The sequence below is a fragment of the Gopherus evgoodei genome, chromosome 17 (assembly GCF_007399415.2).
Source record: "Gopherus evgoodei ecotype Sinaloan lineage chromosome 17, rGopEvg1_v1.p, whole genome shotgun sequence".
Lineage (NCBI taxonomy): Eukaryota > Metazoa > Chordata > Testudines > Testudinidae > Gopherus > Gopherus evgoodei.
The window spans coordinates 1453311-1466472 of NC_044338.1; the positions used below are offsets into that span (position 1 = coordinate 1453311).

At 48.6% G+C, this 13162-nt stretch overlaps 1 protein-coding gene across 5 annotated transcripts in view; it reads right to left on the bottom strand.

The window, feature by feature from the left end:
- UNC119 (unc-119 lipid binding chaperone) overlaps positions 1 to 13162 on the bottom strand; it is a 48202-nt gene that overhangs the window by 12198 nt on the left and 22842 nt on the right. For all 5 annotated transcript variants that reach the window (XM_030536375.1, XM_030536379.1, XM_030536377.1 and 2 more), the window contains exon 2: positions 2677 to 2790. In XM_030536375.1, the coding sequence (XP_030392235.1) occupies positions 2677 to 2790 (114 nt within the window). The remainder of the gene's footprint in view (positions 1 to 2676; positions 2791 to 13162) is intronic.

Here is a 13162-nt window from a genome sequence, read left to right on the forward strand (position 1 = left end):
CTCGTTATTTTATTTTGGTTCTTCAGAGCTGATTTTATCATGTGGCTATCACTGCCCACATGACAGCCACATGGGCTTGTAGTGTTGTTTCAGAGCCATAAAGTTTGGCTCTTCAGCTTTGTCCTTCTCCTCATGCCATTCCACGGGGATAGCATCTCTAGCAGAAAGGGGTAACGCACACACTGGATTCCAGCTCTATAAACATATTCAAAGTAAATGTTTGCAGAAGAAGCTGGACAGTGGAGGCCAGGTCACTAGCTTCTCTCTCCCTCTATCTCAGGAGATGACTCACAAGTGTAAGACAGCCATACAGTTTGTTATGACTGGCAACTTCCGCTCAATGGAGACTCACTGCTGGAATGGCAGGAGAGTTGAAGGCAAGGACGCAGGTGATTTAACAGTGGAAAGTAAGGTCCAGAACTGGAAGATCCACTGGTGCTGCAAGTGTGCTAGCAAAGATACATATGGGCAGCTTGCACAGCACCTACCCTCACTATCCCTGGCTAGAGGCAGACATAAACAGCCTATTACTTTCCATGTCATCAAATTCAGTAACATTTTGAGGGGTTGAAGGAGAATCAATAAACACACATAATGGGAGTTGACATGCAGAAAAGTCCAGAAACGCTACATTTCATAACTTCCATTTTCCTTCTAAGTGGGGCCTCTGGCACAGACTTGCCGTTATCTGCTGTTGATTTGGTCACTTACAGCGTTAAGACTGCCCTGCAGCAAAGCACAGCAAAGGGCCTGCCTGCTACTTGTGCACATCTCCCTCTATTCACTGGCTGCTGCGGAAACTGTTTACAGGTGACTTTCATTCTCCATCACTGCGCAGGCAAGAGCTTTACACTTGGGAAACAAGTTTAAATTATTTATATGACTGAAATATAAAGGATTTGTTCCTCAAATGTAAATGTTGATCTCAATCCAGCTGCAAAGTCATGCTGCTACCCAGTTCAAAGTCCCAACTCTTGCACTTCTGTGTAGTAAAGATTAGAAGGTTGGGGGTCACTACGCTGTCTCCTGGAGAAGATAAAAATGGCCACACTGGGTCAGACTAGTGGTCCACATGGAAGACAGGATGCTCGGCTAACAGTGACCAGTGCCAGATGCTTCAGAGGAAAAGAACAGAACATGGCAAATATCGAGTGATCCATCCCGTCGTCCAGTCCCAGCTTGTGGCAGTCAGAAGTTTAGGAACATCTGGAGCATGGGCTGTGTCCCTGACTATCTTGGCTAATTGCCATTGATGAACCTATCCTCCATGAACATAAGTCTTTTTTGAACCCAGTTATACTTCTGACTGCGGGACACTGAACGAGCCATTTCAGCTTTGTGCTTCAGTTTCTCCATCTATAACATGAAGAAAACTCCATTTTATGTGCAAGGAGACAGAGGTTCAAAGGGACACTTAACTTAAAATATAAGACATGCTTCTGTCTGGATTGTCAGCATCATTGATGGTTACAAGTAACACCGAAGATTTAACAGAGATTAAACAAACCCTATGTGTTTCAGTTTGCTTTCTTTGTGTCTTTGATAGCACTTCACATATACTCAGTTCCTCCTCTACAGACAGAGTCTCCCTTTGGAGAAGTGTCTCTTCCCTGCTGCTTCGTGAAAGACATTTTAAGCGATAGGAAAATAGGATTGTGAAACCACAGAAATTGGCTGGGGAACTGAGAAGCTGGTGTCAAATCTGAGACTACTGCTTCCAATGACACTAACCAGTTTCACCATGACCTCATACCGCCGCTCTCCCATTTATGTGCAGTATCCACCTGTTGCCTCTTGTCACATATAGTGAATTAAAAACACTGGGGAAGGGACTTGCTTTTTTATCACGTCCATATTGGCAAAATGGGCACTGATGCAGGCTACTGCCTACAGCTGGGGAGGGCAAACTATAGCCTGCAGGCCAGATCCGGCCAGTCAGGGTGTTCAATCCAGCCCGCAGGATTGCCAGCTCGGTGGCGCAGCAGGGCTAAGGCAGGCTTACTGCCTGCCCTGGCCCTGCTTCTGGAAGTGGCTGGCACCATGTCCCTGTGGCCCTTGGCAGGGAGGAGGGCTCCGTGTGCTACCCTCACCTGCAGGCACTGCCCCCCACAGCTCCCATTGGCTGGTAATGGGGAACCACAGCCAATGGGAGCTTTGGGGGTGGTACTTACAGGCAAGGGCAGTGCACATGGCAGAGCCGTCTGCCGCTCTCCAACCCAGGAATCACTGCTGGACATGCTGCCCACTTCCAGGAGCAGTGTGGGGACCAAGGCAGGCAGGAAGCCTGCCTTGTGCACCGCTGCCACTCCGGAGCCGCTTGAGGAAAGCGACGCTGGGCCAGAGCCTGCACCCAAAGCCTTCCTGCACCTCAACCCCTCCTTTGAGCACCCTGCTGCATCCCGACCCCCTGCCCAACCCTCTGCCTCAGCCCTACATACAATTTCCCCACCCAGATGTGGCCCTTGGGCCAAAAAGTTTGCCCACCCCTGGCGTAGAGGCCCAACTTCGATAGGAAGATAATTTTTTTGAAGCGACTAGATTTCAGGTTGACAGTGTCCCTTTGCTATTTGGAAAATGCTTGGAGTGAAAGGGGCTGGAGAAAGGCAAAGGTTATTTCTTTAGAAGAAAGATGTGAAGTGGCATTTGTTTAATAGTGACAACATTCTCTGCACTCACCTGAGGCAGGTGGTTTGGTGATTTCAAACAGTACAGTGCCAGACTCCATGTCTCGGATTTTAAACCTGGTGAAATCTATCTTGTACACGTTTTCCTCAGGAGTGCACAAATAATCTGTGGAAGGAAAACAAATTCAGTAAGGAAAGGGTGTGTGGCTTTGGCTTGAACTTCAGCCTGCTCTCTGGGATCACAACCAACAGTGGGGGAGGCCAAATGCACCCCCAAGCCCCCTTTTCTTTAATACAGAACTGCAGCCTACAGAGGCTACAATTCCCAGTTTGCAGTGCTCCATGTTGATCCAAATGGAAAGATGAAAAGATGGAAAAATGCCTTCTCCCAAGACATGGAGGAGTCATTACCATGCCCTGACCGTGGCCCTCCACCTTCTGGATCCCTTTTCTTCCAGGGCACAGAAAAGCAGTCAGCAGTCAATAAAGCTCTGGCCTTTTCAGTTTAAGAAGTTTTGCCTGTTTTCTTTTCAAAGCCTCCCTCTGGCAGAATGCAAATGCTAAGCAGCTTTGAAGACATTAAGCGGACTTCACCGAAATAGACAAGTATTCCCAAGACACAATATTGCCTCACCTTTCTGTTCACACTAGTCTGGGGGGGGAAGTTCTGCTACCTTTTCCTCAGCACTCACGGAAGCTAATAGGAACTTGCCTGCAGCTATTTTTAACTAGAGGTGGATCTTGACTAGACTGTGGTCTGCTAATGGGGCCCTTTGCTGAGTTAACCACTGCTAAGTTCTGTGCTGAACACCACTCTTTCCAACCCTGGTCTTGCTTTGTCGGGACTAATTCCAATTCCCTGCCACTAGACAGCAACTCTACCTTTGTGCAGGAGGGGAGAGCAGTGGTCCTTGTGGTTACTCTCCATGTTACAGAGGCACAGAGTAAAAGCAGCTCTGAAAACCTATTTTATGCTGGCAAAATTAAAATTAATTTGGACCTCCAATATATGTAAAAGCAGCAAAGAATCCTGTGGCACCTTATAGACTAACAGACGTTTTGGAGCATGAGCTGCATGAGATGGAGCATGACGTTTGGAGCAGACGTTTTGGAGCATGAGATGCATGTCATGCATCTGAGGAAGTGGGTATTCACCCACGAAAGCTCATGCTCCAAAACGTCTGTTAGTCTATAAGGTGCCACAGGATTCTTTGCTGCTTTTACAGATCCAGACTAACCCAGCTACCCTCTGATACTTGACAATATATGTAAGTGAACTTAGCTTGAAAATGCATGAGTGAAGGACAGTGTGTGGGGCATTTCTGAGAGACTTGTTTTAGGGCAGTAGTCCCCAAACTGAGGAGTGTGGAGGAATGTTCTCCACCCCTAGGCCAGGTCCACCTCTAGCCTGAGCTCCTCCTGCAGTCCCAGTTCTGCCTTCAGCCCAAGCTCCTCTGCTGAGCCAACTGTGCAGTAATGGTGGGGGGGCACAGACAGATTCCATTACTGGCAAGGGGGGGAGTGACAGAAAAAATGTGGGCACCACTGCTCTGAGGTTTGAGCACAACTGGAATCTAGAATTCCTGAGTTCTAATCCCAGCTCATCCTCTGCCACCAAACCCTACTATGGCCTTGGGTCAATCACTTAATGGCTGTGTCTGCTTCCCCACTTCTAAAATTGGGATCATACCCACCTCCCAAGGGTGCGGTAAGGGTCAACTAGCTAAGGACTTGTCTATACTTACATTGAGAGGTCTAGGTTTGATATTAGGAAACACTATTTCACTAGGAGGGTGGTAAAGTACTAGAATGGGTTCCCTAGGGAGGTAGTGGAATCTCCATCCTTAAAGGTTTTTAAGGTCAAGCTTGACAAAGGCCTGGCTGGGATGATTTAGTTGGGACTGGTCCTGCTTTGAGCAGGGGGTTGGACTAGATACCTCTTGAGGTCCCTTCTAACCCTAATCTTCCATGATTCCCCTATGATTCTATGAGTGCTGCAGCTGCACGCTAGTGCACAGTGGGGACTATATCTATGTCCATGGGAAAGCTTCTCCTGTTGGCACTAAGAGCAGGAGTACATGTGGCACCTTAGAGACTAACAAATTTATTTCAGCATGAGCTTTCGTGAGCTACAGCTCACTTCTTCGGATGCATTGGTACTCCACCTCCTAGAGAGGTGATACCTGTGTCGACGGGAGAAGCTCTCCCATTGACACATCGTGGTCTACACTGGAGGTTAGTTCAGTGTAACTATGTCGCACAAGGGAGTGAACGTAGCTATACCGACATAAGTTTGTGGTGTAGACCAAGCCTAACACATGGGAGGGAATTACTGTAGGTTCCAGATAGGAGAAGCATGCTTTAGTATAAGCACTTCATTTGTGCTTCCTCTAACTACGGTGTTGGGCAAATCTTTGGATAGAAAGTCACCCGTGTGATTCAAGACTGCCCAAGTACATTACGAATGTATCTTAAATCCTTCACACTGTGACTAGCAGGACAGAGAAAAAGATATCCTATGATCTCTGCACAACGAACTGTACCAGGAGCCAAACCACAAAGCCCTCAGGCTGGGGTGTGCAATCACAGGAACCAGATCCCAGCACTCTAGAGCAGACACAAAGACATGTGTTTGATCATTGCCATGTTACTAGCCTGTACTGTGCATTTTATCTGAGGTTTTGTGTGACTGTTTTCAGCTGTTGTGTTACTGAAAGTGAACTGTACATCCTGTGCCCTTCCTCTTCCAGGAGCCTGTCTGCAGATGCTCTTAACCAGAGAACTGTTTGAGCACTCACCAGCATAAAGAACAGAAGCATTAGACTAACCGTCCACAGGATTTTCCTGCTGGGTGCCATCACTAGTGGATAGTGAAGGTTCATAGGAAATGAAGTCTGTTAGGGACGCTATTAAGCACAAAGCTTTCGGATGGCATGTGGCAGTGACATTTCCCTCTCAGAGTATCAGTACAGAACAAGCAGAAACACTAACAGCAGCTCTTTGATTGTTGGTTTGGCCAAAATAATTTTCTTCCTATCCGAGACCTGTGCAGAAGCTCGGCTATGTCAGTCATCGCAAGTCTAGCTGAAGCCCATTGCTGAGGGAAGAAACCTAGTAAAGCAAATCATTCTTTCAGCTGCATAAAACCCCACCTTTCCTGGTGACGCCTGCGGCAGAGATGGCCCAGACATTTAAAGTAACACTCCACTCTGAACTCCAACAAGAAAACCCTAAACTTGCGTACGGGGAACGTGTCATGTGAAGATACATGAGGGTTATGGGTCAGCGCAGGGCCAGGCCAAACTGTTAGCAAGTCTGATCTGGCTGGAACATTCTAGGATAATGTCATAAGATAATTTGTGCCCCATAGGGACAAATTAAATCACTCCCAGAGGCTAACTGCTTCACCTGCTGCCCACTATCAAAGGCCTTGGTCAGGTGGCTGTGCACCTAACTGCAGAGAGGTGCAGCTGCTTCTGAAAGGTGTAAGAGCCACAGTCAGTAACATGCTCCGACCACATGCTGCAGACAAGTGAACTATTTGGTAAGGGGTAGGGGGTACATCTCTGCAATCATGTTTGTCCACAAGTTAATTATTAACTGTTTTTCTTCTGCAGAATTCTTCCCCAGCTAGCACCGTGGCAACAGTTATCCCCATCCTAGGTAGCAGTGGTTGCTATAGTAATAGTGTCAGTGGCTCATCCAAGCCAGAGAGCAGAGCTATAGGCAAAGTGCTTCACAGAAGGCAGAGGGCTGGCCAATCTCTCTCTCTGGCATTGAAAAACCTTCACCATCTTTTCCAGCTCTCCTGGGGGAAGTATTTGAAACATCCTCGTTTTTACCAGTACTCTGGTACCTAGCTGCCCCCCGGCAGGTTAGCTGCCACGGGGAAAGTGGGCCTTGATGCAATCAGTAACAACTTTTCTTCCCTACCCCTAGAATGGCATTGTCCAGTCTCCTAGCGGGGGTGGGGGGGGGAGGAGACACATGCTGGACATGGTATCAAGCCAGCTCCTCTCAGAGTCTATACTGAGATATTTGCTTCCTCCAGGTACTGTTTAGAAACACGGTCTTTCCCAGCAGCTCCCATTATTATGATGGGCAGAAAGCTTATGCTCATATAAATGTGTTAGTCTCTAAGGTGCCACAAGTACTCGTAGCCTAGGACAGAGCAGGTTGAAGTCAACCTCCTCTCGACAGAGATAGAACTGAAGAGTCCAGGCTCCAACCTGGCCTGCTCCACCTTCATCAGATGGCTGCACCTCCACGTTGAAGGGGGAGAAATGGCCATAGGCAACTTTGAAGAACACGGTATGCTGCGTTTGGCCTACACTCTGACACCCAAGCTGTAGGGTGCTGCCTCTGAGTTATCTGCATGAAGTCGTCTCCTTCCTCCTTAGTCCCTTCTACCAGCTCCACATCAACCGGTGCGGCTCTACAGGGGGAAGCATTACAAACGGACCAGAATCAGGGACTTCCATTTACAGACAGTCGGAGAGAAATACCTGCAGTCTCACTGCTCAGCACTGTTCTTAGGTTAAGGCAGAAGGACCATGGCTAGAACCACGCTCAGAGCACAAGGAAACGCTGCACAACCAGAGTCAGCCCAGGGAACCAGCAGTGCTGTCAGTGCCACTAGAACTACAGCTCAGCCCCTGCAGCATGGTTCAATCAACGGCCAGACCTGGTGGGAGAGGAAAAGCCACTCCTCTGGGGAGCAGAATGAGGTACGTACGTCCCAACCCCCCTCGTCTGAGGACGAGGGTGAAATGATCAAACTGTACCAGAAGGGGCGTAGTACTGAGCCAGCATAAAAGCCCAAAACAGGTGGCCACATGAAGTGATGCCAGCGGGCCAGGCAGCCCCACACGGAGGTTTTATAAGAATAAGCTTTATATAAACTCAGGTAAAACAGAAAAATGTTTTTCATTCATGACTTTTCCTCTCCAGAGCCCCCCATAAGCGTGAGACACATGGCCTTGGAAAGACAGGGCAGGAACACAGACAACCAGAGGCTTCTCTTCAGCTGGCAATCCACATGATATCAGGGTCTCCAGAGAAACAGTCCCATCTTGTCAGAGAGGAAGAGTCCAGATCCAGGAATTCTTCACACAGCTCCTTACAAACTTCAGAGCCAAAATATCTAATTGGAGGCTTCAGTGCCCCCCATCAAAATAAAAGTGTTTGACTCCCTAAAGACAGTGTCTGTCTAACCCGTGTATGCCTGAATCCAAACGGGAAAATCCCTGTGGCAGCACAGACCGGTGTCAGCATCCTCAACTCTTCCATGGGATTTCATTCTGATGTCAAGTGCAGACACAACAGGAGCCATGGCTCGCTATCATGAGAAGATGGCCGTTTTCAGACTAAGTCATAGGGAATCAGCCCACAGCTCTGAGCGTTTGCATGTGCACACAGCACAAGAACCTGCATACTGCAACTTGAAGGTTGCAGACAGCCGGGAAATACTAGAGATAAGGCCCCAGCAACAGTGATAGGTTGGCCATGTTCCAGGTCCTACATGTTTTGTAGGATGCATTTAATGACCCCAATATACCGAGCTCCATATTTAACAAGAAAAGAACCAGACATTGCATATGTGCAGCATAGCTAGGCTAATGCTCCTCACTGCATTGCCATTCTAACAGTACCAATTTAACATTGCATTAGCAGGTTTATGCACCTAAATTCCTAGCTTTCTTTCTGAAAGATGATAAATCCTGAGCTTGTCAGCTTGCAAGGCTTACAGATTCCCTAGGCCATCACTTGTAGAATTTACAAGCTCCTTTCTCTACAATACATTATACAAGATCTGCTGGCTTCATAAATCAGTAGATAAGCTCAAAGCCACAAAATTATAATGGTTTAGCAATAAATGCAGATCAGGTAACACAGAAGGCGGGGACTCCTCATGCATCAAGCTAACTGGTGTCTTTACACAAGATGAGAGCTTCCAATCTTATCTGCAAGACAACTCAGTAAGTCTTTGCTACATGTAACAGATGAATGGCTAGATACACAAGATAGCCCAGCCACCATCAAACTTCCAGCTGCAAGCTCCTCTCCTTACTTCTACAGATTAGCAAATAAATAAATCACCAAAGGAGAAGCTCAGTGACTTTGGCCGTCCTCCCCACTTTGCTCGGGAGCAGGGCAGGACTGAAAAATTGCTTTCTGCTTAGGAAACACCAGAACAGGACAAGCTCTATAGTCTGTAACACACAGACTCTGGTGTAAAGTCACGTCAGACATCGTTACGGCCGAGAGCTCTTGCATCTTTGAGAAGGGAAACAAAATCCCTTTGACCTGGAATGAAGGGTGTCTGGTGCCACTGTCCCTCTCTGCTCCAATCCCATGCTGGCAACCAGTCACCACAAATCAAACACGAACACTACCCCTTGGGGCCCGAGTTATAAAATCCTGCACAGGTCACAAGTGAGATTAAATTTGGGGATCTCTTCTTGAGCTCATGTGAGTGTTTGTCTTGACTGTTGGTTGGTTCCACCTGCTCTGAGAAGACATGCAGGACAGCAATAGCAGCTGCTGCTCAACAGCTCAATCTGACTTCCTCGTTCCAGAGGGAGCCAGTCATTGAGCAAGGGAGAAGCACAAAGCACTTGCGAACCAGAGTTCACCTGTACAGAAGATGCTAAAAGAGGGTATTCTGCAGGAGAGCCCAAGGCTGCATCAGGACTGCTGGCAGGTGAGAAGCCTTGCTTGTATCCAGAAAACCCCCAGAGTAGCATGAGATTTCGGGCCGGGGTGCAAACCTGGCTCAGTGGAAGAAGATAAGCCAGTTTCACAATGGAAGTTCAATGAAGCACATACACATTGTGAAGCCAAGCAGGGCACCGCTTCTGGGTCTCCATTCAGCCAAAGCGCTGCAGCAAGCAGAGGAGAAGGACATGTCTTTATTATTCAAGGAGTTAATAGAGGAGGTATCTGAGCCTCTAGCTATTATCTTTGGGAAATCATGGGAGACAGGGGAGATTCCAGAAGACTGGAAGGGGGCAAATATAGTGCCCATCTATAAAAAGGGAAATAAAAACAACCCCAGGAAACTACAGACCAGTTAGTTTAACTTCTGTGCCAGGGAAGATAATGGCCAAGTAATTAAAGAAATCATCTGCAAACACTTGGAAGGTGGTAAGGTGATAGGGAATAGCCAGCATGGATTTGTAAAGAACAAATCGTGTCAAACTAATCTGATAGCATTCTTTGATAGGATAACAAGCCTTGTGGATAAGGGAGAAGCGGTGGATGTGATATACCTAGACTTTAGTAAGGCATTTGATACGGTCTCGCATGATATTCTTATAGATAAACTAGGAAAGTACAATTTAGATGGGGCTACTATAAGGTGGGTGCATAACTGGCTGGATAACCGTACTCAGAGAGTAGTTATTAAGGGCTCCCAATCCTGCTGGAAAGGTATAACAAGTGGGGTTCCGCAGGGGTCTGTTTTGGGACCGGCTCTGTTCAATATCTTCATCAACGACTTAGATGTTGGCATAGAAAGTATGTTTATTAAGTTTGCAGACGATACCAAACTGGGAGGGATTGCAACTGCTTTGGAGGACAGGGTCAAAATTCAAAATGATCTGGACAAATTGGAGAAATGGTCTGAGGTAAACAGGATGAAGTTCAATAAAGATAAATGCAAAGTGCTCCACTTAGGAAGGAACAATCAGTTTCACACATACAGAATGGAAAGAGACTGTCTAGGAAGGAGTATGGCAGAAAGAGATCTAGGGGTCATAGTGGACCACAAGCTTAATATGAGTCAGCAGTGTGATACTGTTGCAAAAAAAGCAAACGTGATTCTGGGATGCATTAACAGGTGTGTTGTAAAGAAGACACGAGAAGTCATTCTTCCGCTTTACTCTGCGCTGGTTAGGCCTCAACTGGTGTATTGTGTCCAGTTCTGGGCACCGCATTTCAAGAAAGATGTGGAGAAATTGGAGAGGGTCCAGAGAAGAGCAACAAGAATGATTAAAGGTCTTGAGAACATGACCTATGAAGGAAGGCTGAAGGACTTGGGTTTGTTTAGTTTGGAAAAGAAAAGACTGAGAGGGGACATGACAGCAGTTTTCAGGTATCTAAAAAGGTGTCATCAGGAGGAGGGAGAAAACTTGTTCACCTTAGCCTCCAATGATAGAACAAGAAGCAATGGGCTTAAACTGCAGCAAGGGAGATTTAGGCTGGACATTAGGAAAAAGTTCCTAACTGTCAGGGTAGTTAAACACTGGACTAGATTGCCTAGGGAAGTTGTGGAATCCCCATCTCTGGAGATATTTAAGAGTAGGTTAGATAAATGTCTATTAGGGATGGTCTAGACAGTATTTGGTCCTGCCATGAGGGCAGGGACTGGACTCGATGACCTCTCGAGGTCCCTTCCAGTCCTGGAGTCTATGAGTCACCGCCCATCCCCAGGAAGTGAACTTGTTATTCCCTCCCCACCTCACCACCAGACACTGCCCGGCTCCGGTGGGGACGTGGAACCTGTGTGAGCCTGAAGCGAATGCACAGGAGGACAGCATGTCTTGTTTTACTTCTATTTCTTCAGAAAGACTCAATTCCCCAAATGGTGCACGGGCAAGAGTGGTGAGAGACAGCCTCACTGCACCGAGACAGTGATGGCCTCCTGCTACCCGCTGAGCAGGGCCACCATCATCACACACACCCAGGTTGCAGGTACAGAAAAGAAGATGGCTTGGGACATTGCACAGAGGACAGGCTACCTGGCATGTCTGCACATCCCAGTGACTGGCGCTACAGAAGCCGTAGAGCCCCAGAGGGTGCGCCTGGCTCTGGAGGGAGCTCAGTCGGCCAGGTGGAGAAGCACTGATCAAATGTAAGGGCATTCCAAGCGCTTTACATAGAGAGACCCATACTGTCAGTGAGATGGGTAAAAGTCCTACAAACCACCTTCAGGGCAGCCTAAACTTGAATGACCCTCTCCCATGGGTGAGCTGAGGATGGGAACTCCAGGGATGGGGCTTGGATGAAAGGACCCCATGGCAGAAGCAAAAAGCAGGAAAAAAGAGAGATAAGCAGGCAGGGCCGGGTTTATGACCCTGGGCCCAATTGGAATACTCTGCAGCAGTCTGGGGCTTCGGCAGCACTCTGGCGGTGGGGGTCCCCTCTGGGTTTTCCACGGCACCAAACGACCCCCTGCTGCTGAAATGCCACCAAAGACCCCCACAGTGGGGCCCCCTTAGACGCGGGGCCCGATTCAGAGGAATCGGGTGAATTGGCTTAAAGCCAGCCCTGTAAGCAGGTGACTGGAGCATCTGCTTGAGAATGCTGCCCGTTCCCACTTGGTCTCATCAGAGGGGCAGCCTCATCCCCACCAGAATGCACTTGTCTCACGGCCACAGCCAGGCACAGCTTCCTTCTAACCCTAAGTTAGTACATGCAGCTACACTAGCACTGCCTGTCCTCACCTCCCCTGGGCAATGGTAACCTTGCTCCTGTTCTCATTTCAAGAGACACGCTAAGAGCCCTGACAAGGGCACTTCGAGTGCTTGCTCATATCCATTCCAGTTAAGTTAGGTTTGCGTGCGCCACGTGCATATTCGTCAGAAAATTTTTACCCTAGCAACACTCGGTGGGTCGGCAGGGCGCCTCCTGGAGTGGCACCACTATGGCGCCGGATATATACCCCTGCCGACCCATCCGCCCCTCAGTTCCTTCTTACCGCCCGTGTCAGTCGTTGGAACAGTGGAGCGCGGCTTAGCTGATCTCCACCTCCCTAGCTATTTGCTCATTTCTAATTGTTATTGTGTATATAGTTCAATATTCTATATTTCTAGTTAGTTTTATTAGTTCTTTGTAGTAGTTATTGTATATAGTTAAGAGGGATTGGGGATTATCCCCTTCCCCTCACCCGGTACCGGGGACCATGCCCAGTTCACCGGGCTTCAAACCGTGCTCGGCCTGTCATAGGCCGATACCCACAGGAGACCCTCATGACTCCTGTCTCAAGAGCTTGGGCGAATCCCACCTCGCAGACAAGTGCCGCATCTGCAAGGCCTTCAAGCCCTGGACGAAAAAGGAGCAGGACATTTGGCTCAAGCAGCTCCTGATGGAGGCAGCTCTAACTCCTCCTTCTTCGGCACCGACTGCCGCACCGGAGCGCATGGGCAGCGTGAAGGCTCCCTGACACCAGCCATCACCGGCCCAGGCTCCTGCCCGGCACCGCTCTCTCTCCCCAAGGATCAAGAAGCATAAGACTCCTGCAGCTCCCGTGCCTACGCCGCAGTTAGAGTGCCTAACTAAGTCGGACCACCCGGCACCGTCAACTGCCGCGGCACCGACGTCTTCTGCGCCGTTGATTCCGGTCTCGCAAGAGCCGTCGAGTCCGGTGCCTACCAGCTCCCCGGCACACGCCGCAGTTGAGCTTATCATGCCCTCCACGCCGGAGACATTCTCTACAGCAAGGGAGTTGATTGCCTTGATGGAGCCCGAGCTGCCTCAACCCCCGGCACTGCTGGTGCGGGTTGTTCAATCATTAGGCAAGCCCGCCCTGCTGAGAC